General features: G+C 32.3%; 1 protein-coding gene across 4 annotated transcripts in view; it reads right to left on the bottom strand.

Annotated features, from left to right (window-relative positions):
* LOC145306740 (band 7 protein AGAP004871-like) overlaps window positions 1-10,833 on the bottom strand; it is an 85,507-nt gene extending 74,674 nt beyond the window's left edge. For 2 of the 4 annotated variants that reach the window (XM_080149027.1, XM_080149029.1), the window contains exons 1-4: window positions 10,770-10,833; window positions 10,075-10,172; window positions 9,548-9,640; window positions 3,483-3,567 (exon numbers count right to left, since the gene is read on the bottom strand). In XM_080149027.1, the coding sequence (XP_080005153.1) occupies window positions 3,483-3,567; window positions 9,548-9,571 (109 nt within the window). In that variant the 5' untranslated portion in view covers window positions 9,572-9,640; window positions 10,075-10,172; window positions 10,770-10,833. Of the gene's footprint in view, window positions 1-3,482; window positions 3,568-9,296; window positions 9,320-9,547; window positions 9,641-10,074; window positions 10,173-10,769 lie in introns of those variants that run through there. The other 2 variants (XM_080149031.1, XM_080149030.1) reach the window with 2 other exon arrangements.
* Between the last annotated feature and the right edge of the window lie 14,603 nt (window positions 10,834-25,436).

The following is a 25,436-nucleotide window of genomic DNA, read 5'->3' as shown; positions in this document are numbered from 1 at the left end:
TGGGCAATTGTCTTATCCCTTTCAATCCTTGTATAAAAGTAACAGGATGTATGTTTTTCTGTGTATGTGTGTCTGTTGCCTAATATTTCCATTTTTTTCTTTTTAAAGCTAAAATGGAAAATAGAGTATGGATGGACCCTAAATTGAATTCAATTGATACCCAAAGTTAACAAAGCCCATATTATCCTGTTGTGACGTCATAAATTTTGCAAAAGGTAAATGAAAAGGGAAAGAAGAACCCCATTTCTCCCATCTTTTTTTGAAGAGATTTTCTTCCCCCCTTTTCTTCTCCTATCCGGAAATTCATGACGTCACAACAGAACAATATTGGCTTTGTCCCCAAAGTTTAATAACCGCATTTCTCATTCAATAGCTCAAAGCTTTGGGTACTCTTGTTGAATTGATATTGGTTGGTTCATTAGGTTCAGTTTCCAAATGTTTCAACCACTAATTATAAACTAAAGAAGGGGTAATTTTGTGTATCATTATTGGGGATGTACATCAATATATTGGCCATAGTCTGATCCCTTTCAATTAAACCTATTGAAGTTCAATCAAAGTACTCAAAACCTGGTTGAAAACTTTGGGTACCAATTTAATTTCTAGTGCAATGTCCCCCCCTCCCTGGTATTATGATATTATTATAAACAACAAGTCAGCAACTTTTTCCAATGCAAAAATAAAAGACAGCTTTTGTGTATAGTCCCTTTTATGACAACGCCTCTTAGCATAACATAAAATAACCTATCAAAATACAATGAAAAGCCCCTGAAGAGGCGTTGTCACGAAAGGGACTATACCCCAGCATTTTTTAAAATTTTTGTAAAAGAATAGTTATTTCTCGTATCCTATTATAAACGGCTTTCCGCGGATATAGAATGTACAATTATAAGATTAAAACTATTTTTTTTAGCCCCGAGGTGCCGGAGGCACCGGCTAAAAAAACTGGTTTTAATCTTATGATTGTACATTTCTATATTCGTAGAAAACTGGATATAATACGATGCTAGACATAGTTTTTTCGTATGGATGAGAACCGGTTCCTATCCACCGGATTCGAATGAATACGAGAAAAACTTTTCTTTTGTGTATTTGGATCTACTGCAGTTCCTGGTAAAATGCTCCTGTTAACGAATATCTCCAAAAATTTATATATTTTAAAAGCTGCTAGCTACCAAACAGCTAATCATACATGTCATGTCCATTGTTCATATAAAACATTTTACCGATATGACTAAAATTCTTATCGGCAAATTGTACTTTAATCACTTTGAAGTAAGAAAGAGACAGCGTAAAGTGGCACAAAAAAAAAAACAATAAAGTTGACCAATTAGGATCCATTATACACTGTAATTGGCCAATGGTAAAATTTGTACTAGCCTGTCATTAGTTATTTTAACATATGACGTCATTTTTTTGTGCCACTTTACGCTGTCTTAGTAAGACAGCTTATTGGATACGCTTTTCCTCAGATATGAACGCTTATAAGAAACTTGGGCTCATGTCAAGGAAACGAAGTGGCAGGTTTCATCGCATTTTCACAGTAGCTTTTAAATGTTATTTTAGGTTAGGTTAGGTGATAGCCCCGCAGGGTTAGGCAATCGCCAAACGCAGGGGCTAGAAATAGGTGAAAATCTACTGTGAAAATATGATAAAACCTGCAACTTCATTTCCTTCACATGAAACTTGCTTATGAATCATACTACGATTTGTTCCGAAACTTGAAAATACACCATATAATAGTATTGCTTGGTTGGTATGGTAAAGATGGAGAATGAATCATACTACGATTTGTTCCGAAGCTTGAAATTACATCGTATAATAGTATTGCTGGGTTGGTATGGTAAAGATGGAGACCGAATCGAGACATTTTGTTCAAAAATTTGAAAATACACTATATAATAGTATTGCTGGGTTGTTAGGGCAAAGATGGAGACTGAATCCTACTACATTTTGTTCAAAAACTTGAAATTACATCGTATAATAGTATTGCTTGGTTGGTATGGTAAAGATGGAGAATGAATCACACTACGATTTGTTCCGAAGCTTGAAATTACATCGTATAATAGTATTGCTGGGTTGGTATGGTAAAGATGGAGACCGAATCGAGACATTTTGTTCCAAAAATTGAAAATACACCATATAATAGTATTGCTGGGTTGTTATCGCAAAGAAGGAGAGAGACGTCACAATTTTAAAAAATGACGTCATACGATAAAATTGACCAATGAGAGGCCAGTATAAAATTCACCATTGGTCAATTACAGTGTATACTGACCCCTTATTGGTAAATTTTATTATATGACGTCATTTTCGGAAGAACTTTACATTGTCTTAAAAGGAGAAAGCTTCATAGTTTTGACTTCAGCTGGAGTGAAAAAATTCCAAATATTGGCAGCCACCTCGTATAATTGTCCCATAACTAATATGCAGGCATAACAAGGGATAAGACAAAGGTTGATAAAACACCCATTGAGGAAGAATTTGTTTGTAAACTTTTGGGTACTAGTATAATTAACAATCAGATGTTCCTTTCTTCCTTTAAGATCTAACTCTTTATCTATCTATCTATCTATCTATCTATCTATCTATCTATCTATCTATCTATCTATCTATGTATAGAGCATATAAAACAAGAAATGCGGTGTCATGAATTATTCAGCTACTCTATTGTATGAGCCCCTGTACTTTTGTCCATCCAACCGTTAGGCCGTCTGTCAGATGTCATATATAAGAAGTCAGATATAAGAATTTAGATGTCAGATATCAGATGTTAGAAGTCGGATTTCATTTTTCAGACATCTGATGTCAGATATCAGAATTCAGATATCTGATTTCAGATTTCAGGCATCTGATGTCAAATGCCAGATAATAGATGTTAGGTGTTATTTATCAGATGTCAGATGCCAGACATCAGATGTCAGATGTCAGATTTAGATGTCAGTTGTTATTTATCAGATATCAGATGTCAGACATCAGATGTCAGATGTAAGGTATCAGATGTCAGATGCCAGATATTAGATGTCAGATGTTATTTATCATATGTCAGATCAGATGTTATTTGTCAAATGTCAGATATCAGATGTCAAATGTCAGATTTAGATATCAGATGTCAGACATCAGATGTCAGATGTCAGACATCAGATGTCAGATGTCAGACATCAGATGTCAGATGTCAGACATCAGATGTCAGATGTCAGACATCAGATGTCAGATGTCAGACATCAGATGTTATTTGTTAGATGTTATTTATCAGATGTCATATGTCAGATGTTATTTATCAGATGTGAGATGTTATTTATCATATGTCAGATCAGATGTTATTTGGCAAATGTCAGATATCAGATGTCAGATTTAGATGTCAGATGTTATTTATCAGATGTCAGATGTCAGATTTAGATGTCAGATGTTATTTATCAAATATCAGATGCTAGACATCAGATGCCAGATGTTAGATGTCATTTATCAGATGTCAAACTTACCCTGCATGGCTTCTTCGTCATTACTCATACCAATGTTACTGACATTAGATCCGCGCTTTCCGTCGCCGTCACCGTTTCTTTGGGACTAGAAAAAATCAAAATTATTATCCTTATATCTTTGTGCAAGTGTGTGTCTGTCTTTTTGTTTCGGAAGTTATCGCTTTCGATGGACCAATACAATTCTCATTTACTCCTAGAGTCCTCTAGTGGCTTAGCCACTAAAAATCTAAAGTAATACTTTCAATTTCTTGAAGGAAATGGGATTATCAAGCAAAGGCACTGATAATTTTTTTATATTTGTTTTTAATTGAGGGTGCATATTTAGTTTTTAATTTGTTTCATAATCATTTTGAGAAAAAAAAACTAAGATGACAAGGTTAACTTGTAAATTCATATCAGAATTTATCTTAATAAAACAAGAATTTTAACATCCATAAGTTGCAAAGCACGAAAAATACTCGGTTCTAATAATATGCATACAGAGGCTGTGCTGCCAGCCATTTGTAAGATAACTGCATTTAATTTTATTTAGAATAATCACCCTGGAATTTTAGTGTTGGTCCATTCATATTTCCAAAATCATATGCTATGGAAAAACAGGATTTTGAAGCATAATTTGTTTTAATGCAAAATCACTAATACTAATGAAGAAAAAATATATTGATTATTAATTTCTGTAAATGGTAAGTGGGTTCAATTTAGCAACACCTTTGTTCAATTGTTTGTTGATGATGATAAACAAAATTACCCCTTCAGTAGATTTAAATAATTGGTAGCAATAGTTTTAATAGTTTTAACTCCTAGTTTGAACAAAAACATCAAGATTAAAATAACATTAAAAAAATTTATAACCCAACAAATGTGAGATAATGTTCATAATACTTTGGGTATCAGCTTTATTTTCAATCCAATATCCCCTCCCTTTCTGGTAACAGCAGAGCTATAAGCCAACTAGAGAAATTGTTTTAATTTCCTATTCTTGAAATTTGTAAATCCAATTTTAGCTTTGCCTTTCAGTAGAGTAATTCCTTGCATGGCCTGGCAGCCGCAAGCCAGCTTCCAGACAGCTGCAAGTCATCTGCAAGTCATCTGCCAACCAGCTGCCAGACTCACAGCTGCTTATATGCTGCAAATTTACTGCTCTGAATACAAGTAAAATAGCCTTTGAAAGAAGTAAATTCAGGAATTAAGGGGACATTAGACTGAAATTCCATAGGTACCCAAAGTTTTAAAACGATGATTTCTTGTTCCAAATTTTATATTTATACTATTTTTATAAAACTTTGGGGACTAGTTTTCCATAAACCTCTAATCTTAATTTCATAAATAATGGAACAAAAAAAAGGATCTTTATGTAAATTTATTTATCTATATTTTATAATTTTTTTATCTCTGAAGTTTTGCGTTGCTCTAATTTTAAATCTTCAAAAATGCATAAATGACAAGAGTATGATTTTAAAGTCATGATATTTTTAAAACTACTTAGTAAAACATTAAATTTCTTCATTTATAAGCTTTGTAAGTGCATATGATGCAATAGAATTGGAAAAAATACTGGGTTTTCTAATTTAAGTTGAAATGCATTTCATGCAACTATCCCTTTACCTATATCTTTGGTTCTGATAGAATTCAGAACTTTACAAGTATTAGGATCCTGAGTATTTTTGTAGATAGATAATTTGGGACACTTTCACATATAGAAATATATATGTTGAACACTGAATCCCCCCTAATTTTTTTAAAAGAATTTCTAAAAATTGATGGGTATTATTTGTTTTTTATTTATTACTTAAAGTAAAGTTAGATTAGATTATGTAGGTTACTGAACACTACAACACACACAGGGGTATGGATGAAAAAAGCCTTCCCCCTCCTTACTTTCATCTTATCCCTTTAAATCCCTGAATAGCATAAAAAAAGAAGAATGTATTACAAGCTCCCAAGCCCTGAATTTAAATTTGATCTGTAGGTAATTAAACTTGAAATTCTCAGAGAAGATAGTAGGTTCTAAAAACATGTTAAAACATCATTTGCACAGTGAGGTTTCACCCAGAGCAGTTTTCTTAAGCACAGAGCAGGGCGGTAGGGGACATTGGGTTGATTATTACATAAGTCCCCAAAGTTTTAAAATAGCATATTCTTATTTATTTCCTATTTGTGAATTTTGATTAGTTGGTTCATTAAGTTGAGAGTCTAAACATTTTAACCACTAATTGTAATCTACATGAAGGGGTAATTTTGTGTATCATCAAACGTGATATATATATTATATATACTAATTTATCCGCCATTGTCTTATCCCTTTAGATCTCAGAGCACAGGTAACTACATTTGGAAATAAAAAGGTTTTATATTTATGTAGAATCTGTACATTCATTTAAGTCTTTTAATTTTGTATTCAAATTTATCTACAAATTTTTTAAAATTTTTCCTATTAAAATATTTTAGGAAATTCTTTTACAGAGCATAAGTGATAAGACAATGAACGAGAAATTGATGTAAAACCCCCATTATGATGAAAAAATTACCCCTTATATAGATAACAATTAGTGGTTAAAAGGTTTGGACTCTCAACTTAATGAACAAACCAACCAAAATTCGAAAAAAGTCATCAAACTTGTTTAGCCAACTAATAAGAAACTTTATCTTAAAACTTTGGGGACTGGTGTAATAAATATGATTTACAGTCCAATGTTCTCTCCCTCTCTGTTTAATTTCTACCTTTCATATGAAAGATCTATTTAAAGATTCATATATTAATGTGGTGTTTTATCATTTCCACAAGTGATTGAGTCATTCAAAACCTCATTAATGCTCAACTTTGTTTTTTAAAAGCGAAGCTTTTCTATAATTAGGGTTGGTCCGTCCGTCCGTACGTAACAAATAGCTCTTTTCGTTTATTTAGGCATGTTAGAATTGTCCTTTCGATTTCAAACTTTGAATGATGATTCCTATAGGAGTTAGGAACGAGTTAGAAAGCAAAGCAACTCTAAAATCGTAGGTCCATTTTAAACGTGTTGATTTTTAACATCAAACTTTTATGTAATAAAATTATCCGATTGTTCTGATTTTTGGAATACTGATTTCTAGGACAACAAGGTACAAAATAATCTTTTTTTTTTCAATTTCACTTTTTTCATTGTAAAATTTTATTAAAATTTTCAGGAAAAAAAATCTTCAAACAAAAAAAAATTATCATAATTCAAAAAAATAATACCTTCTGTGGATAGCAATTAGTGGTTGAAACATTTGGTCACTCAACTTAATTAGCCAACCAATCAAAATTCAATTAAAGTCTCCAAATCTGTTAAGCCAACGAATAATAAAACGTTATTATTAAATGCTTTGGGGACTAGTGTATTAAACAGTTCAATGTTCCCTCCCTATTTTGCGAATATTAAAAACATAGAAAAATGACATTTTGCGGTAGCCAAGGGTACAAAATTGATTTTCAATTAGATCTCTCTCTCTCTCTCTCTCTCTCTCTCTCTCTCTCTCTCTCTCTCTCTCTCTCTCTCTCTCTCTCTCTCTCTCTCTCTCTCTCTCTCAAAAGTGCATCAGAACCTTTGTCTGGAAGTTTGTCAGCCCCGGCAACTCAAAATTTTCCAGGGAATAAAAGAAAAATAAGTGGCTCAATGTAAATTTTATTGTTAAAAGCGAAGTTTTTCTATAATTCTAACTTGACATGGTGATTCTAGTGGTAGTTAGGTACCATTTAAAAAGCATGGCAACACAATAATCGTTACCAGAAAGTCCATACGTTCTTTTAAAACATGTTGATTTTTTATTTTTGACAACAATTTTTTATGGGTCATAATTATCCTATTCATTCATATCTGTTATTTTATACCAACCAATGAAAAATAAATGATAATACCCATAGTTTTTAAGCCAACAAATAAGGGATTGTGGGATTATAAAACTTTGGGTACCAGTTTAATTTACAGTCCAATGTCTTCCCCCCCCCCCCCAACCCTAAATAATTTACTTATCCATTTATCCGAGGAAAGGCCCTTCAAAGTTTATATTGGTTGAAAGTTAAATGGATGTCTCAACATTCCCACAATTCAAAACTATCGGCTACGCCCCTAGAGGCGAGAAAAGGGGGGGAAATCGTCCTTCATCTATTTTTGATTTTAGTTAGATAAGAAAAAATAACAAAAAAAAACATATTTTGGGGTGATCATTTTTTTCCTCCAAATATCAGTTAAACCTATGGGAAGCTAAATTGTATAAGGAGAACCATATCGGTTTGCGAGACCCCTCAGAACACTCAGAGACATATCCATCCCGCATGTAAAACAAGAGGCTACGCCCCTAGAGGCCACTAGGCTCCCTTGGGGTGGGAGGGAAGAGGGGAGAAAAATCATGTATAGCATCTTATTATCGACAATTTTCTACAAAAATTAAAATAAAAATCATAAAATTAATACAAGTTTTGTTAGCCTCAAGGAGACTAAGGTTTAAATCTTATAATTTTTCTTTATAATATCCGCGAAAAGCTGTCAATAATACGATGGGATGAATAACTCATTTACCCTTACAGTTAAATGTTATCAAACGTCTTGCTAAAGTCAAACTGCTTATAATTGCTACAATTACAATTTCCATCCTATAATATCAGGGATCTAAAGGGATAAGACAATGGCCGCTAAATTGATGTACATCCCCAATGATGATAAACAAACTAACCGCTTCTGTAGATTACAATTAGTGGTTGAAATGTTGAGATGCTCACAACATAATAAACCACCAAATCAAAACACAAAATAAAACCCGTTTAATTTTATAGCAGAAAAACATTTCATGGTCTTCAAAAAAAAATTGCCAATAAAGTTCCATATTTTTAAAATTTTAGTGGCACATGACCAATTTACAAGGTTATTGCTTCAACAAGTGAGTGAAGAAAGTCGCTCATAAAAAAAAATTCTGACGTCATAAAAATGAGGGATGAAGAGAGGAGGAGTGGGAAAGAAAAACCCCTAAAGAAGAGATGGATAATCCTTAATTCTAATGACGGATGCTGTGAGTATTGGTGCAAAAAATGGGGACAAATTTCAAATTGTTTTGGCGTGTGACGTCATACCCCCATCTCTTTTCTAGGGGGTTTCTTTCCTCCTTCCCTTTTCTTTCCCCTCACTTGTGACGTAAATAATCAGCCCCGTCAAATCAATTTAAAATTTGTCCCCATTTTATGCACCAATACTCACAGCATCCAACATTGTCAGTTTGTTCCTTTCATGATTTTTTTGTGTGCTTCACAACTTATGGATGTTGTCATCCTTGTTTTTTTTTACAAATAAGCTTCACTTACAATTTTTAGATTATTTTTTTTTACATTTAAGGGGGTTAAAGTGCCTTATAAAAAAGTGGAGGTATTTAAACCGAAATATCAAGATTTAGCGTTATATTCCCTTTTAATATGACGTCACTTGATTAGATTGGCCTAACATTGTAAAAAATTTCCAGTATCGCTTTGAAACCGAGTACTATCTGGAGGATTAGAACCAGTTCTCAGCCATACTGGAAAATTATGTCTAGTATTGTATTATAACCAGTTATATAATAATGTACAATCATAAGACAAAAAATGACGTCATATCTCCTTCTGATATGACGTCACTTGCATAGGTTGGCCAAAAATTGTATCATTTTTCCCCTTTTTTACAAGGCACCTTTTCTACTATCAAATTACATTTTTTAAATCAGAGCCTAGTAAATGACGTCATATCCCCTTCTGATATGACGTAACTTAAATAGGTTGGCCAAAAATTATAACATTTTCCCCCTTTTTTACAAGGCACTTCTACTTACATTTTTTAGATCAGAGCCTAGCAAATTACGTCATATCCCCTTCTGATATGACGTCACTTGCATAGGTTGGCCAAAATTTATAACATTTTTTACCTTTTCTACGAGGCACTTTTTCAACATACATATTTTAGATCAGAGCCTAGCAAATGACGTCATAGCCCCTTCTGATATGACGTCACTTCAATAAGCTGGCCAAAAATGTTAATATTTTTTCCCTTTTTTACAAGGCACTTTTTCTACTATCAACTTACATTTTTTAGATCAGAGCCTAGCATATCTCAGTGGCCCCTACAGATGAAAAGGTTGTTCAGGCTGCTGAGTCTTCAATACCATACAACATCTATACCACATGAATATTTATTTAGATATTGATTTTCATATTTGTGGAAAATTGTCTGTTTTACGACGCTATACATCATTTTTCAGAATGTCCAGGGAAAAAGGAATGTGATTCTAACAAACAATTCTATGTGAAAATTTCCCCTTAACACACCTCCCTTTTTTCTATCCCCCTTCTTACCCACTTCCCTTTCAGTTACACCAAAAAACAAGTTTTACTTCGACTATACTTTAAATTCTCATGATGGTTTAATGCTATTTTACCACCCTCCCTTCCATTATGTTATTGCAATAAGCAAAATTTTCTTTGCAGCTGAAAATAGAAAAAAAACAGTATAGAGAAAATTACCCATAAATTAGATTTTAAAATTTGTCAACAATTTGATTAAAATTTGATAATAATTTTTTAAAATGCATATATCTAAATAAATATTCCTATCTATCTGATTTCTGAAGGAGGATATTTAAATTTGGGAAAGGAAGAAATTCGCCAATGTATTGGCAGTAAGTTGATTAATTGATGGTTCACTGACCCTCCTGTGTACGTATTATTTTATGCGACAGAGTTGACAACTTTTTAAAATTTTATTTATTTTTCTAAATTTTAGCGTGTTTGTTTGCTCGCTGAAAACTGTTCAGTTCTGTACCTTAATCTGACATAATATGAAGTGCTAGCATATTGGCAATGATTAATGGTTACAACAATTTCCTGTGTACGAAAAATTTTGGGTTAACAACTTTCAATAGTTTTAATATTTTATTTTAATACCATGTTAGATTACTAGCTGGAAAATGTCTGTATCTTATTCTGACATAACATAATTAAAGAAAGTAATTACGTATTGGCTACAAATTTATTGATTAATGGTTACAACAATTTCCAGTGTATGCAATATTTCAGGGTTAACAACTTTTAATAGTTTTATTATTTTTTAAAATTTTTAGCTTGTTAGTTTACTGTTTGGAAAATGTCCAGTTCAAATCTGTATCTTAATATGACTATTACACAGAAATATTTTTAAACACTAATGTATGGACTGATCGACGAACATACAGAATGACAAATAAAATTATAAAGTAACTACTAAAAAATGTGTAAATAAAATAGTTGTCAATTCTGTTGCAAGAAAATACCTAGTGGAGCAAAATTTGGCGCCAAAAAACAGGTTCTGTGTCAGCTGATCAAAGTGATGGTTCTGTAAGTGTATGTGTTGTTTATCTGGATTTTTTAAAGATTAATTATGATAAACAAAATTACCTCTTCTATAGATCTTAAAGTTTTGGGTTCAGAAGATAAATTCAAAATTTGATATAGGTACCAAAACTTTTTAAGCCAAGAAATAAAAGATTGTGTTTACAAAACCTTGGGTACAACCGGTATGATTTAATAGTCCAATGACCCTTCTCCCAGTCTTGTTGAATGTAACTATTTCACAGGGATCTAAAGGGATAGGACAATGGCCGATCAATTGATCTGTATCCCTAATGATAATACTCAAAATTGCCCCTAATGTAAATTACAATTAGTGGTTGAAAAGTTTGGACACTTAACTAAATGAACCAACCAATCAAAATCCAATAAAAGTCCCTATGGTTATAAAGCCAACAAATTAGAAAATCTTACTATAAAACTTTGAGGACTAGTGTAATAAACAGTCCAACGACCCCTCCCTCTCTGAATATGTATTCAATTATTCTGTAAATGTCAAAGTCTACTAAAGTTAGATGAGAATTAATCTAATTTCTACATAACTTCCATAGAGAAAATAATATAAGTTATGATTAAAATGCAAAAAGCCATTGTATGTTCCCTATTTTTTCATAATTTTTTTCCGGATGGGAAAGTAATATTTTGGGGTAGTCAATCTCATATTCTTTTTTTTCTAATCATAAGCTTGCATATTGGGGGTGGGGGGTACTCCCCCCCACCCTCCAAATGAAAATAATTCAGAAATTAATTGGACTGTTTATTACACTAGACCCCAAAGTTTTATAATAAAAAGTCGGGGATAAGACAGTGAACAATAAATTGATTAACATCCCCAATTATGATAAACAAAAATAAACCCTATTATTGATAAAGTTATTGGTTGAAAAGTTTGTGCAATCAAATGTTTGGTTGTCTGTCGGATGTTACTTAACCTAATATCCTTGGGTGTTAGGTTATGTAACACCCATCAGACAACCAACGCTTTCATTGCATGACCTTTGTCTGAGAAGTCCTAAATGTGCATGGTGGTGAGTTTTGCATGTTTTGGGCCAAGGCATTCTCTCTACTCTAACTATTAATGTCACACACCTGACATAGTAGCAGTAGGATCCATTTTATTAACGTTATGATTATGATTTGTTGTTAAGCCGAGTTTTGAACCTATCACCTTCTTGACGATGAGGGGATGCGCTACGTGTTGAGCCACGGTCGCGGAATTTTAAATTGTATTACATGGGCTTGTAAAGAAACTATTTGAGTATCAGAAAATAACACATTTCCTAAAGTGTTATGAGGAGTTTTTCCTCTGTTGCAAAATTATCAGTTCAACTCCCAACTCTCATTTTAATCATTTATTTTCTGAAATAAAATATTTATCAATGATTTGAGGACATTTTTATCAGAAAGGGAGGGTACTTTAGGCTGTTTATTACAGTAGTAAATTTTGGGGAATTTATTGAAGTTTTGGTTGATTGGTTCATTAGTTCAGTATCCAAACGTTTTAACCACGAATTTAAGAGGTGATTTTGTGTATCATCATTGGGGATGTACATCAATTTATCGGCCATTGTCTTACCCCTTTAGACCACTGCATTTTATGCTAACAATCAAAAAAATATAAACATTTTCATTTATTAGAATTTATAAAATTTATTTATCATCATTGAGATGTCTTGAATTTAACTTATAATCTTTTTATTATAATTATATGCAGTTTGAATTTAGAAAAACGTTTGGTAGCATATACACATAACATAAGAGGTCAGAGATCTAAAGGGATAAGACAATGGCTGATAAATTGATGTACATACCCAATATATTACACGAAATTATCCCTTCTGTAGATTACAATTTGTGGTTTTAACGTTTACATACTCAACTTAATGAATCAATGAATCAAGATTTAATAAAAGTCCCTAAAGTTGTTAAAACCCAACAAATAATAAAACATTACTATAAAACTTTGGGGACTAGTGTAATAAACAACCCAATGTCCCATTCTGCCCTTCTTTAGATTTATTACAATGGTTAAAACGTTTGGACACTGCATATGTGTACCCAAGATTTAATATAAGTACTAGGGTTGGGCCGGAGACCGGATATCCGGCTAATTTCTAATGCCGGATATCCTGAATCCGGCCGGTTATCTGGTCAAACTTTAATATCCTGCAAATAACCGGATACCCGGCCAGATAATCGGATATCCTGCTTTTGAAATCAGCCGGATATCCGGTATCCGGATAGTAAAAATATCCGATATCCGGTTGGATATTGAAAATAGCCGGATATCCGGCCCAACTCTAATAAGTACCTAAAGTTTTGTCATGAATGCATGATATAAAAGTTTGGAAACAAAGGCCTTTTTATTATATTATGATATTTACATAATGTAATTAGAAGAACAAAAATCATATTTCTTTTCCTGAATATTTATTTATCGCATCGTATTATAGACAGCTTTCCGCGGGTAGTAAAATGAAAAATGATACGGTTAATTAAAGGTTTGTTGGTCCCTGGAATTTATTTTACTATTTTTATTTTGGTATCCTTGGAAAATTGTCTCTAATACGATACGAAAGGATGATTCTTCAGCATGGTTTAAAACCGGTTATAATCCATCGGATATTGATCAGTTTCGAAGCCATTAGTAAAAATTTAGGGTCCATCCGTAACGTTATTTTAGGCAAGTAAGAATAGTCCTATTAATTTCAAACTTGAAATAATGATTCCTGTAGTCGTTAGGTACAAGCGTATCAATGAAAGAAAAAGAAAATATAGATAGATGGATAAATGGATAGATAGATAGATAGATGGATAGATAGAGATATAGATAGATAGATATATAGATAGATAGATAGATAGATAGATAGATAGATAGATAGATAGATAGATAGATAGATAGATATATAGATAGATAGATAGATAGATAGATAGATAGATAGATAGATAGATAGATAGATAGATAGATAGATAGATAGATAGATAGATAGATAGATAGATAGATAGATAGATAGATAGATAGATAGATAGATAGATAGATAGATAGATAGATAGATAGATAGATAGATAGATAGATAGATAGATAGATAGATAGATAGATAGATAGATAGATAGATAGATAGATAGATAGATAGATAGATAGATAGATAGATAGATAGATAGATAGATAGATAGATAGATAGATAGATAGATAGATAGATAGATAGATAGATAGATAGATAGATAGATAGATAGATAGATAGATAGATAGATAGATAGATAGATAGATAGATAGATAGATAGATAGATAGATAGATAGATAGATAGATAGATAGATAGATAGATAGATAGATAGATAGATAGATAGATAGACAGAGTACCATTACTGTTGAATAATAAAAGAATAAATTATTGCTTATTAGACAACTCTCTGTATTATAGTTGAATAACATCTCTAGAAATATTCTGCAATCTGATTTCTCCATGACGTTATTAATATTGGGTTCCCAAAGTCTGTCAAAGAAACACTTAAAGCGAGTCCCCAAACCAGGTATACAAATATTTTATTCAATGACTCGACTGACAGACTAACTGATCTAAAGGAGAAGAGAATGGCTGATAAATTGATGTACATCCCCTATGATGACACACAAAATATCCCCTTCAGTAGATTAAAATTTGTGGTTGAAACGATTGAACACTCAACTTAATGAACCAACCAATCAAAATTAAGTAAAAGTCCCCTCAAAGTTGTTAAGCCAACGAATGAGAAAACGTTATTATAAAACTTTGGGGACCAGTGTTATAAAAAGCCCTATATGCCCTCTCTTTATGATTTTTAGGAAATTATTGTTCTTGATAAAAATGAATATTTATTTATTGTTTTCTTAGTATTTTTACATACATCAGAGAATATTAATAACAAACTTGTACCCAAGGTTTTATAAACACAGGTTCGCCTAAAAACTTTGGGAACTTTCATTAAATTTCAAAAGGTATCGGTGTCTACAAGTTTTTTACTAATACTTTTATTCTACAGAAGGGGTAATTTTGTGTATCATCATTGCGGATGTACATCAGTTTATCTTATTCCTTTAGACCCCTTGGAACCTGCACGACTTTCATTTGGGTCTTTGAATATCAGCCAATAGCGTCAGAAATAATAACACAGCCTTGTCGCTACAAATGAGCAGAAGGCAATTAGCTAGCCGACACTTAAGATCCCCACCACTGGAACCAGGTAGTTGTCTGGGCTATACATTATACATAAAATTTATACATTTAGTTTTTTTCACTTAACCTGTCTTTTGTTATTCTTTTAAATATTTTCATCTGCTATAAAAAGTGTCAATACATTGTGAGTAAATTTTCTTCTAGAATAGATACAAAAATTATCAGGAATCTTAAGGAATAAGACAATGACCGATAAATTTATGTAAATCCCCAATGATAATACACTAAATTACCCCTTCTGTAGATTGCAATTAGTTGTCGAAACGTAATGAACCAACCAAATAAAATTTAAATAGTCCAATACAGACCGAGAGACAGACATACAAAAAGGCAAAAAGAGAAAGAGACAGACAAACAAAAAGAGAGACAAACAGATAGACAGACAAACAGACAGACAAATAGAAAGAGAAACAGACAGACAAATAAACAGACAAACAGACAGACAAACAGACAGACAAACAGACAGACAAACAGACAGACAAACAGACAGACAAACAGACAGACAAACAGACAGACAAACAGACAGACAAACAGACAGACAAACAGACAGACAAACAGACAGACAAACAGACAGACAAACAGACAGACAAACAGACAAACAGACAAACAGACAAACAGACAAACAGACAGACAAACAGACAGACAAACAGACAGACAAACAGACAGACAAACAGACATACAAACAGACAGACAAACAGACAGACAAACAGATAGACAAACAGATAGAAAAACAGACAAACAGAAAAACAAACAGACAAACAAAATGATAAGCAGAGAAAGATACTACCAAATAAAAAGAGAGACAAACATTCAAACAAACATACAGACAAACAGACAAACAAAAAGACAAACAAAAAGACAAACAAACAGACTGAAAAACAGAGAGAAAAAACATACAATCTAACAGACAAACAAACAAAGTAACAAAACAAACAGACAGACAAACAGACAGACAGACATTCTGTTCCTTTTTTATCTTGCTTAATGACAAAACTAACATTTTTGCTTTTTTTTAAAAAGAATAAAATCTGTTGTTTTAAAGGGCAGCTAGGGTATCAATATTCATATGGGGTATTGTTTTATTGTTTTTCAATATCAAAGGGGGGGAGGGGGGTGTTTACACATTACAACCAGGGAAGAAGGGGAAATTGGAAGGAATCTAGAGGGATAAGTGGTGATTTAATGTCAAACACAATAAAACAAGGATGAAATCATCCATAAAAGCAAAGCACTGAAACGGTAGGACAAACGGACATAAGCACTTGTATAGTGTCAGAACTAAGCAAACTGAATATAAATGTATAGGAGTCGAAGCAAATTTGTAAGTAAATTTGTTGAAAAACTGCTTGGTACAGGATAAGTTTTAGAACTGTAGTATACAGGTTTTTCTCTTTTAATATTTTACTTTGTTGTCCCAGGAATCGGTATACCAAAAATCAGACCAATCGGATTATTAGATCACAATTTGTTATTAAAAAAGAAAAAAAAATCAACTTGTTTAAAACTGACGTACGGACATTCAGGTCATGATTATAGAGTTGCTACGCTTTCTAAATTGCTCCTAACTACTACAGGAATCACCATGCAAAGTTTGAAATCGATAGGACAATTCTAACATGCCTAAATTAATAAAAAAGCTATCCATTCCGGACGGATGTACGGACAGACGCTTTTCAAAAAATCTCTGGGATTAAGCCCTTTGAACAAAGTAAGGTACTTTTTTCTCAATAATGCTAATTCAAAATAGATCTTTCTACCTAATAAACAAAAACTTTCCGTGGTTTTCCATTTTTCCCCCCTGAAGTGCCGTAAAATCAAGTCAAGACATAAATCCTTAATATTTTTGTTAATAGGACAATTTTGGTTGATCAGTATATATTGCGAAAAGTGCTTAGAAATTATTAAGGTTTGATAATCAGTAATTGTAAGCACTTATAAATTTATCATAAACTCTCAACAGTAGCATTATTGCTGTCGGGGAGGTGTCAGGTTTGAGTCATGTTCACAAAGTGTCATACTAGAAATGTTAAAATGTTACCTACTGCTGCTATGTCTGACACGTGACACTTAAAAAAGAGTATGGAGAATGTCTTGGCACATAAACAGGCACAAATCATTATTATGCACAGTTAGGACTTTAAGACAAAGCTCATTCAAACAAAGGGTTGGTTGTCTTTTGGAAGTAAACTAATTTCCTTGGATGTTAGAGTATCACATTTTTTTGTATGATATATTTATCCTATCCTGATAATGAAAGTATATCCTTAAAAATTATCCTCTATTTAAGCCCTTTTGAGACAAATTTATGTACAACTTTGTTTAGACCTATAAATAAATATTCTACTTATTAATTTCTTTCAATAAGTGTCAATGCTTGTGTCCTACCGTCTAATTTTTTAAAAAGCGAAGCTTTTCTATAATTAGGGTAGGTCCATCCGTCCGTCCGTCCGTAACGGATAGCTTTTTTCATTAATTTAGGCATGTTAGAATAGTCCTATCGATTTCAAATTTTGCATGGTGATTCCTTTAGTAGTTAGGTACGATTTATAAAGCGTAGCAACTCTATAATCATTACCAAAATGTCCGTACGTCCATTTTAAACTTGTTGATTTTTTTACTTGGGGTCTTTTATTGAATTTAAATTCGTAGGTTAATTAAGTTGGGTGTCCAAACAGCTAACCACTAATTGTAATCAAAGCGAGTAATAATTTTGTGTATCATCATTGGAGATGTACATCAATTTATTAACCATTGATTTATCCCTTTATATCCCTGGCCTTATGGATGTTGTCATCCTTGTTGTGTAAATATAAGAATTATGCTTTTAGTAAGGGATTAAGGGATAGGCAATTAATAAAAATTTTCTCTTTGTTTACTTTTTAATGTTGTACCTTTCTATCAATGTATGCCACTAATTTCCGTGTCAAAATCTGCAAAATACATCCCAAGCACTTTAAGCAAGTCTCTAAGGTTTAACATTCATATTTGGTCCCCAAAGTCTGTCACAACCTGCAAAAACCTTCACATACACTTTAAGCAAGTCCCCAAGGTTTGACAATCACATTTAGTTCCCAAAGTCTGTCAAAACCTGCAAAATCCATCCCAAGCACTTTAAGCAAGTCCCTAAGATTTGACATTCATATTTGGTCCCCAAAGTCTGTCAAAACCTGCTAAATCCTTCACATACACTTTTACCAAGTCCCTAAGGTCTGACATTCATATTTGGGTCCCAAAGAATTTCAAAAAAAAAATCCATCACAAACACTTTAAGCAAAGGTTGAGACCTCTAAATATTGAATATTCAATCCATTGTCGCATCCCTAGACCCCTGGTTCCTAGTAGTATCAAATAATGTCAATAATAATAATATGTATTTATAACAAAGAAAATAAGCATACACCACTGAATATTAATATAATATATAGAGGTGGAATATTAAAAAATTTGGGTCGCTGCTCGCTGGTGAGGCAAAATTATTTTGTGAAAAATCCTTCAAAATCGCAAAAAAATCTACAATAATTAAATAAAATCAAAAAAGGGATGTTAACATAAGATTTTGTTCAATTTTTATAGATTTTTATGTGATTTTTGGAGGATTTTTTACAAAATAACTTTGCCTCACCAACGAGCAGATACCCTAATTTTTTTAAGAATCCACCTCAGTATAGTATTCATAATATAACTACAATTATTATTTTTTATTTTGTCCAAAGAAGAAGGAGATATAAGCAGGGATCTAAAGGGATAAGACAATAGTCGATATATTGATTTACATCCCCATTGATTATACACAAAATTACCCCTTCTGTATATGTATTACAATAAGTGGTTAAAATGTTTGGATACTCAACTTTATAAACAAACTAATCAAAACTGAATAAACGTCCCAAAAGTTGTTAAGCCAACGAAAAAGAAACATTGTAATAAAACTTTAGGACTAGTGTAATAAACAACCCAATATCCCCTACCTCCCTGAAACATAATATAAGTAGATTCATTATCTTTTTTATTTAGTCTTAAGAGGGATGAAAATTGTTTATTACACTAGTACCCAAAGTTTTATAATTAGGTTATTCCTTGGCTTAAAAACTTTTACAAATTTTTATTATTTATTTCATATCAAATGGTGGCCAAAACGTTTTTAACAATATTTTTTTCCTCCTTAATTTTGTTTATCTTCATTGGGAATGTAGATTTATTTATCCTCCATTGTCTTATCCCTTAAGATCCCTGTTCTTAGTAGCTAATCAACTCTCCAACTCACTTTGTCTGTTAGTCGGTAATGTCTTAAGAATAGTTATTTCTCTCATCGTATTATAAACAGCTTTCCGCGGATATAAAATGTACAATTATAACATTAAAACCAGTTTTTTAGCTTCAAGATGCTGAAGGCACGGGCAAAAATACTGGTTTAAATCTTATGATTGTACGTTTTCATATTCGTAGAAAAATGGATATAATACGATGCTAGACATGGTATTTTTTGTATGGATGAGAACCAGTTCTAATCCACCGGATATTAATCAGTTTCGAATGTGTACGAGAATTTTTTTTCTTTCCTATCACCCCCCCCCCCCTTATTGCAAGGAATGATTTATTTTGTGTTCAACTCTCTACACCCCTATACACCCCCCCCCCCTTTGACAAGGGTCTACACCCCCCAAAGAGCCAGAAATTTTAAGGAATAAGACAATGGATGATGAATTGATGTTCATCCCCCAATGATAATAAACAAAATTACGACTTCTCTATACTAAAATCATTGAAATTTAAGCTTTAAATATTTAAGCCAACTAATGTGAAAACGTATTTTAAAAACTTTGGGTACCAGTATAATTTACAGCCCAATGCCCTCTTCCTCCCTGATATAATTAATATATAGATAAGAGGATTATGTGTTAGGATTTTTTTGAGGGGCAAAGCTATTCTATAATTAGGGTCTGTCCGTAACGGATAGCTTTTTTAGGGTTCCATTGGAATTCAGCCCACACGGGATTCAACCCACCGAATTCAGCCCAGCGGGATTCAACCCAACGGTATTCAGCCCACACGGGATTCAACCCACGGTATTCAGCCCACACGGGATTCAACCCACGGTATTCAGTCCATACGGGACTCAACCCTCGGAATTCAGTCCATACGGGACTCAACCCACGGAATTCAGTCCATACGGGACTCAACCCACGGAATTCAGTCCATAGGGGACTCAACCCACGGAATTCAGTCCACACGGGATTCAACCCATTATATATGTAAAATTACCAGTTTGAAAAAAAATATTTTTTTTTTTAAATTTGAGAACAAAATTTTTAGAAAATTTTTTAAAAAGTTTTTAAAAAAGTTTATGTAAATTTTTTTATTGTAGAAATTATTTTATAAAATATGCTTTATAAAAAATTTGAGAATTATTTTCTAAAAATTTGTTTCTCAAATTTGAAAAAAAAATATTTGTTTTTAAAACTGAGAATTTTATACATATATTGGGTTGAATTCCGTGTGGACTGAATTCTCAGTTTTAAAAACAAATATTTTTTTTTTCAAATTTGAGAAACAAATTTTTAGAAAATAATTCTTTTTTTCTCAAATTTTTTTATAAAGCATATTTTATAAAATAGTTTCTACAGTAAAAAAAAATTACATAAACTTTTTTTTTAAATTTTCTAAATATTTAGTTCTCAAATTTAAAAAAAAATATTTTTGAAAACTGGCAATTTTAGATATATAATGGGTTGAATCCCATGTGGACTGAATTCCATGGGTTGAGTCCCGTATGGACTGAATTCCGTGGGTTGAGTCCCGTATGGACTGAATTCCGTGGGTTGAGTCCCGTATGGACTGAATTCCATGGGTTGAGTCCCGTATGGACTGAATTCCGTGGGTTGAGTCCCGTATGGACTGAATTCCGTGGGTTGAGTCCCGTATGGACTGAATTCCGTGTGGGCTGAATACCGTGGGTTGAATCCCGTATGGGCTGAATACCGTTGGGTTGAATCCCGCTGGGCTGAATTCCGTGGGTTGAATCCCGTGTGGACTGAATTCCAATGGAACCCTTTTTTAGGCATGTTAGAATTGTCCTATCAATTTCAAACTTTGCATAGTGATTATTGTAGTAGTTAGGTACGATTTAGAAAGCGTAGCCACTCTATAATTATGACCTGAATGTCCTTACGTTCATTTTAAACATGATACTTTTTTTGCTTTCTTAAAAACAATTTTTTATGTGATCATTTGATTGATTTGATTTTTGGATTACTAATTTCTATTACAATAAGGTACAATATTATAAGCATCTCTATAAGTTTTGCAACAAATTTACATATTGTTTTGCCAAAACTTATTTATATATCTATATTTTGTACATTCAGTTCTGACACTCTACAAGAGTTAATGTTCTACTGTCATACCGTTTCAGAACTTTGCTTTTATGGATGTTGTCATCCTTGTTTTTTAGTAGCAAAGCTGTTCTATAATTCACTTTGTCTGTCTGTTAACTACAGGAGGAAATTTCTCAGCTGCTATTTGAGATACGAAATTTTGAGTGGTGACTCACTGTACCAATGAGCTTAATTTACTTAAACCGTCGGTCTGTCGGTTATGCTTCAAAAGACAGCTCACTTTGTCCGTTTGTCCAAAATGTCATCCTTGTTCTTATTTGAAAAAGTAGGCTATTAATTCTGATTAAGGATTTAACATTACTTGGATGTTGCACTAGATTTTCATGTACTCTGACAAAGTGATGACCGCAGCTGGCTAAATTAACGTTAACCCAATCCATCCCCCGTTACCCCATCCTCACTGGATGAATGAACTGACCAATCAATGAGGTCAATATTAGCAACCTAAATAAACGACAAATTTTCCCTTGTCAATATATCTTTATCAATTATATTAGCAACCTAAATAAACGACAAATTTTCCCTTGTCAATATATCTTTATCAATTATCTTTAAAGACAAGGAAATTTTTTCTTTTAAGGGAAGACTTCTAAGAGGACTAGTGTAATAAACAGTCCAATGTTCACCTCCTCTCTGTGAAAATCCCGAAACATTTAACATATATTTTATTAATGTATTTCAAAATATTTCAAAATGCCTGACAGACAGACCAACGGATGCTAATTGGTATCACGAATCTTCACAAAACAAGGATGACAACATCCTTAAAAGCGAAGCTCTAAAACGGTAGGACAAAAGGGCATTAACACTTGTATAGTGTCAGAACTGAATAATCAGAATATAAATGCATATGAGTCGAAGCAAAATTGTAAGTAAATTTGTTGAAAAATTGCTTGATGCAGGATAATATCTAAGGACATACATACATTTTAAGGAGTAAAGATTTGCTTCGCTTATAATATTGTTGTCCCAGGAATCAGATCAATCGGATAATTATATCATGTAAAAATTTGTTTTTGAAAAGTGAAAAAATCAACATGTTTAAAATGGACGAACGGACATTCTGATAACGATTATAGAGGTGCTACGCTTTCTAACTTGTACCTAATTACTACAGGGTTCACCATGCAAAATTTGAAAACGATAGGACAATTTTAACGTGCCTAAATTAACGAAAAAAGTTATCCGTCACGGACGGACCGACCCTAATTATAGAAAAGCTTCACTTTTAAAAATTTCAGCTGTCTATATTGACTAGCAGCCGAAAAAATCACATTTTCCCCTCACATTGTTACATACGGACAGACATACAAAGTGAAATATAGAGTAGCTTTGCTACTAAAAAAATAAATTTAAGATTACGGATTTAAAAATGTTGAAAGATACCGAAAAATTCCAAGCCTAAGAATGTGAGAATGTTGACAGGGATCTAAAGGGATAAGACAATGTCCGATAAATTGATATACATACTTAATGCAGATACACAAAATTACCCCTTCTATAGATTAAAATTAGTGGTCGAAACGTTAGAACACGAACTTAATGAGCCAATATATCAAAATTCAATAAATGTTCCCAAAGTTGTTAAGCAAACGAAAAATAAAATTTTTTTATAAAACTTCGGAGACTAGTGTAATTAACAGTCCAATGTCCCCTCCCTCCCTGAAATGTAACTTACTTTTTTCAATCATAAAAATGTTTGAAATTTGCGGAGGGGGGGAGGGAGGACATAGGACTTTTAATTATAGTAGTAATACCCAAAGTTTATAAGCAAGTTCTTATTCGTTGGCCAGACAGTTTGGGTTTCTGTATTAAATTTTAATTAATTGGTTCGTCAAGTTGAGTGTCCGAACGAATCAACCAATAGTTTTAGTTTTCAAAAGTGGTAATATTGTCTAAAAGTCTGAAACGAAAGATCTTGAAACTGCCGAACTAATATGGTTCTTCTTTACAATGTAGCTACTAATAGGTCCTGGGAAGGTTTCTTATTTTTAAAGCGAAGCTTTTCTATAATTAGGTCGGTCTGTACGTTCGTACGTATGACATGTTAGAATTTTCCTATCGATTATAAACTTGGAATGCTGATTCCTTCAACAGTTAGGTATGATTTATAAAGCGTAGCAACTCTGTAATAATTACTAAAAAGTCCGCAGGTTTTGAAAAATGATAATTTTACTTTTTGATAAAAGTTATTTATCGCATCGTATTATAGACAGCTATCCGCAGATATTAACATGAAAAATTGTAAGAGGCCTGTGCTAACAAAAATATTTTATTTAAATATAGAAATAGTGAAAAATTGTCTGCAATCAATTGCTGTACATGATTTGTCAGTATGGCGAAGAACCAGTTCTAATTCCGCGGATTTTAATAGGTTTCAAAGTTTTAATTGGCAAAATCTTTCGGAGATTAGACTAAATTTCAGAAATACTAAAACAAATCAATATGCGAGGGGGACATAGGTCTGTTTATTACACTAGTCTCCAAAGTTTTATAATAACGTTTACTTATTCGTTGCTTTTTATTAAATTTTGATTGGTTGGTTCATTTAGTTGAGTGTCCATACGTTTCAACCACCTGTTGTAATCTACAGACGGGGTAATTTTGTATATCATTACAAAGAAGTATATCAATTTATCGGCCATTGTCTTATCCCTTTAGATCCCTAACCTAAATTAATTTTCATATTATAATAACTTTACTTTATAATTTATTTATTTCATGGTATTATAAAAAGTCCGTACCTTCGACATCTTATAATTGTACATTTTTATACTCATAATGGATATAACACGATGCTATACATAATGCTTTAGTATGGCTGTTCTAATCCAGCGGATATTAATCGGTGTCGAAGCCATACTGGAAAATGTATACCATATCGGCTACAATATGAGGCATTCTTATTCATAACTGACTTAGCTCGAAGATTTTTAAAAAACAATTTGAAGATTTTTTTATTTTCAAAGCAAATAAACTCAAAATGTAACTTTGTCCTTTTTTGCTATAGATTAATGTATTATAGAATACTATTAACTGCGTCCTTAACATCTAGGGGCTCTACATTCGAAGAGATATGGAAGGTCAGAAAAAATAGCCTAAAACCATCACATGACGTAAATTCAAAGAATGAAGTAGCCTTCAACCAACCCAGAAACTATAAGAAGCTGAACTGTAAAAGAGAACTCAATCGGTTGAGTAGTTATCAAAATAGTAAGCTAAAGACAAAAAAAACTTACTACTTTATATAAAGTTATATATACGTTTCTAAGGACAATTTTTATACAAATAATAAGAAATACATTAACATGTAAATAATTATTATGTAAATCACCTCTAGAGTAAAAGTATAATACTGTTTTTTCTTTTTTTTTTCTTTCTCTTATTTTCTCTCTTTTTTATATTCTATATCTCATATGAGTATATTGTATGTGTGAGTGTGTGTGTGTGTATGTGTGTGTGAGTGTGTGTGTGTGTGTGTGTGTATGTGTGTTAGTTTTCTCAGCCTCTATATATTTTGAAAACCTCTGAAACAACTCGTATAGAACAACCAAATTTCAACCAAAAACAGCATAAAAGTCGTTTTCTAGTAGGGCTTCAAAACCGATAAATATCCGCTGGATTTACACCGGTTCAGTCTAATTCATAAAATGATGAGCTATCAGTCAAATCATTTAATACATATTGGTTAACAAATATTTATTTATGCTAAATTTTATTTTTGAAAATGACTCATTTTAAGGCAATTTATTTCATATGTGTCATAAATAAATAAGAGTTTCTATCTTTCATAGTTGCTAAGAAATCCTCATTTAAACTAATTTAGATTTACACCTAAGGATTTATCCTAGATATAAAGTAGCTACACAACTTATGAAAAAAGAAAAAATTAAGGAATTGGCCAGAAATATCCTAAAACCATCCCAAGAAATAATATAGAATAAAGCCCTCAATACAATACTTTAAAATACAGAACTCTATTGG

This window comes from Acartia tonsa, chromosome 15, assembly GCF_053477335.1.
Source record: "Acartia tonsa isolate MP-2025a chromosome 15, ASM5347733v1, whole genome shotgun sequence".
NCBI lineage: Eukaryota > Metazoa > Arthropoda > Copepoda > Calanoida > Acartiidae > Acartia > Acartia tonsa.
This window is presented reverse-complemented; position numbering and strand designations above follow the sequence as displayed.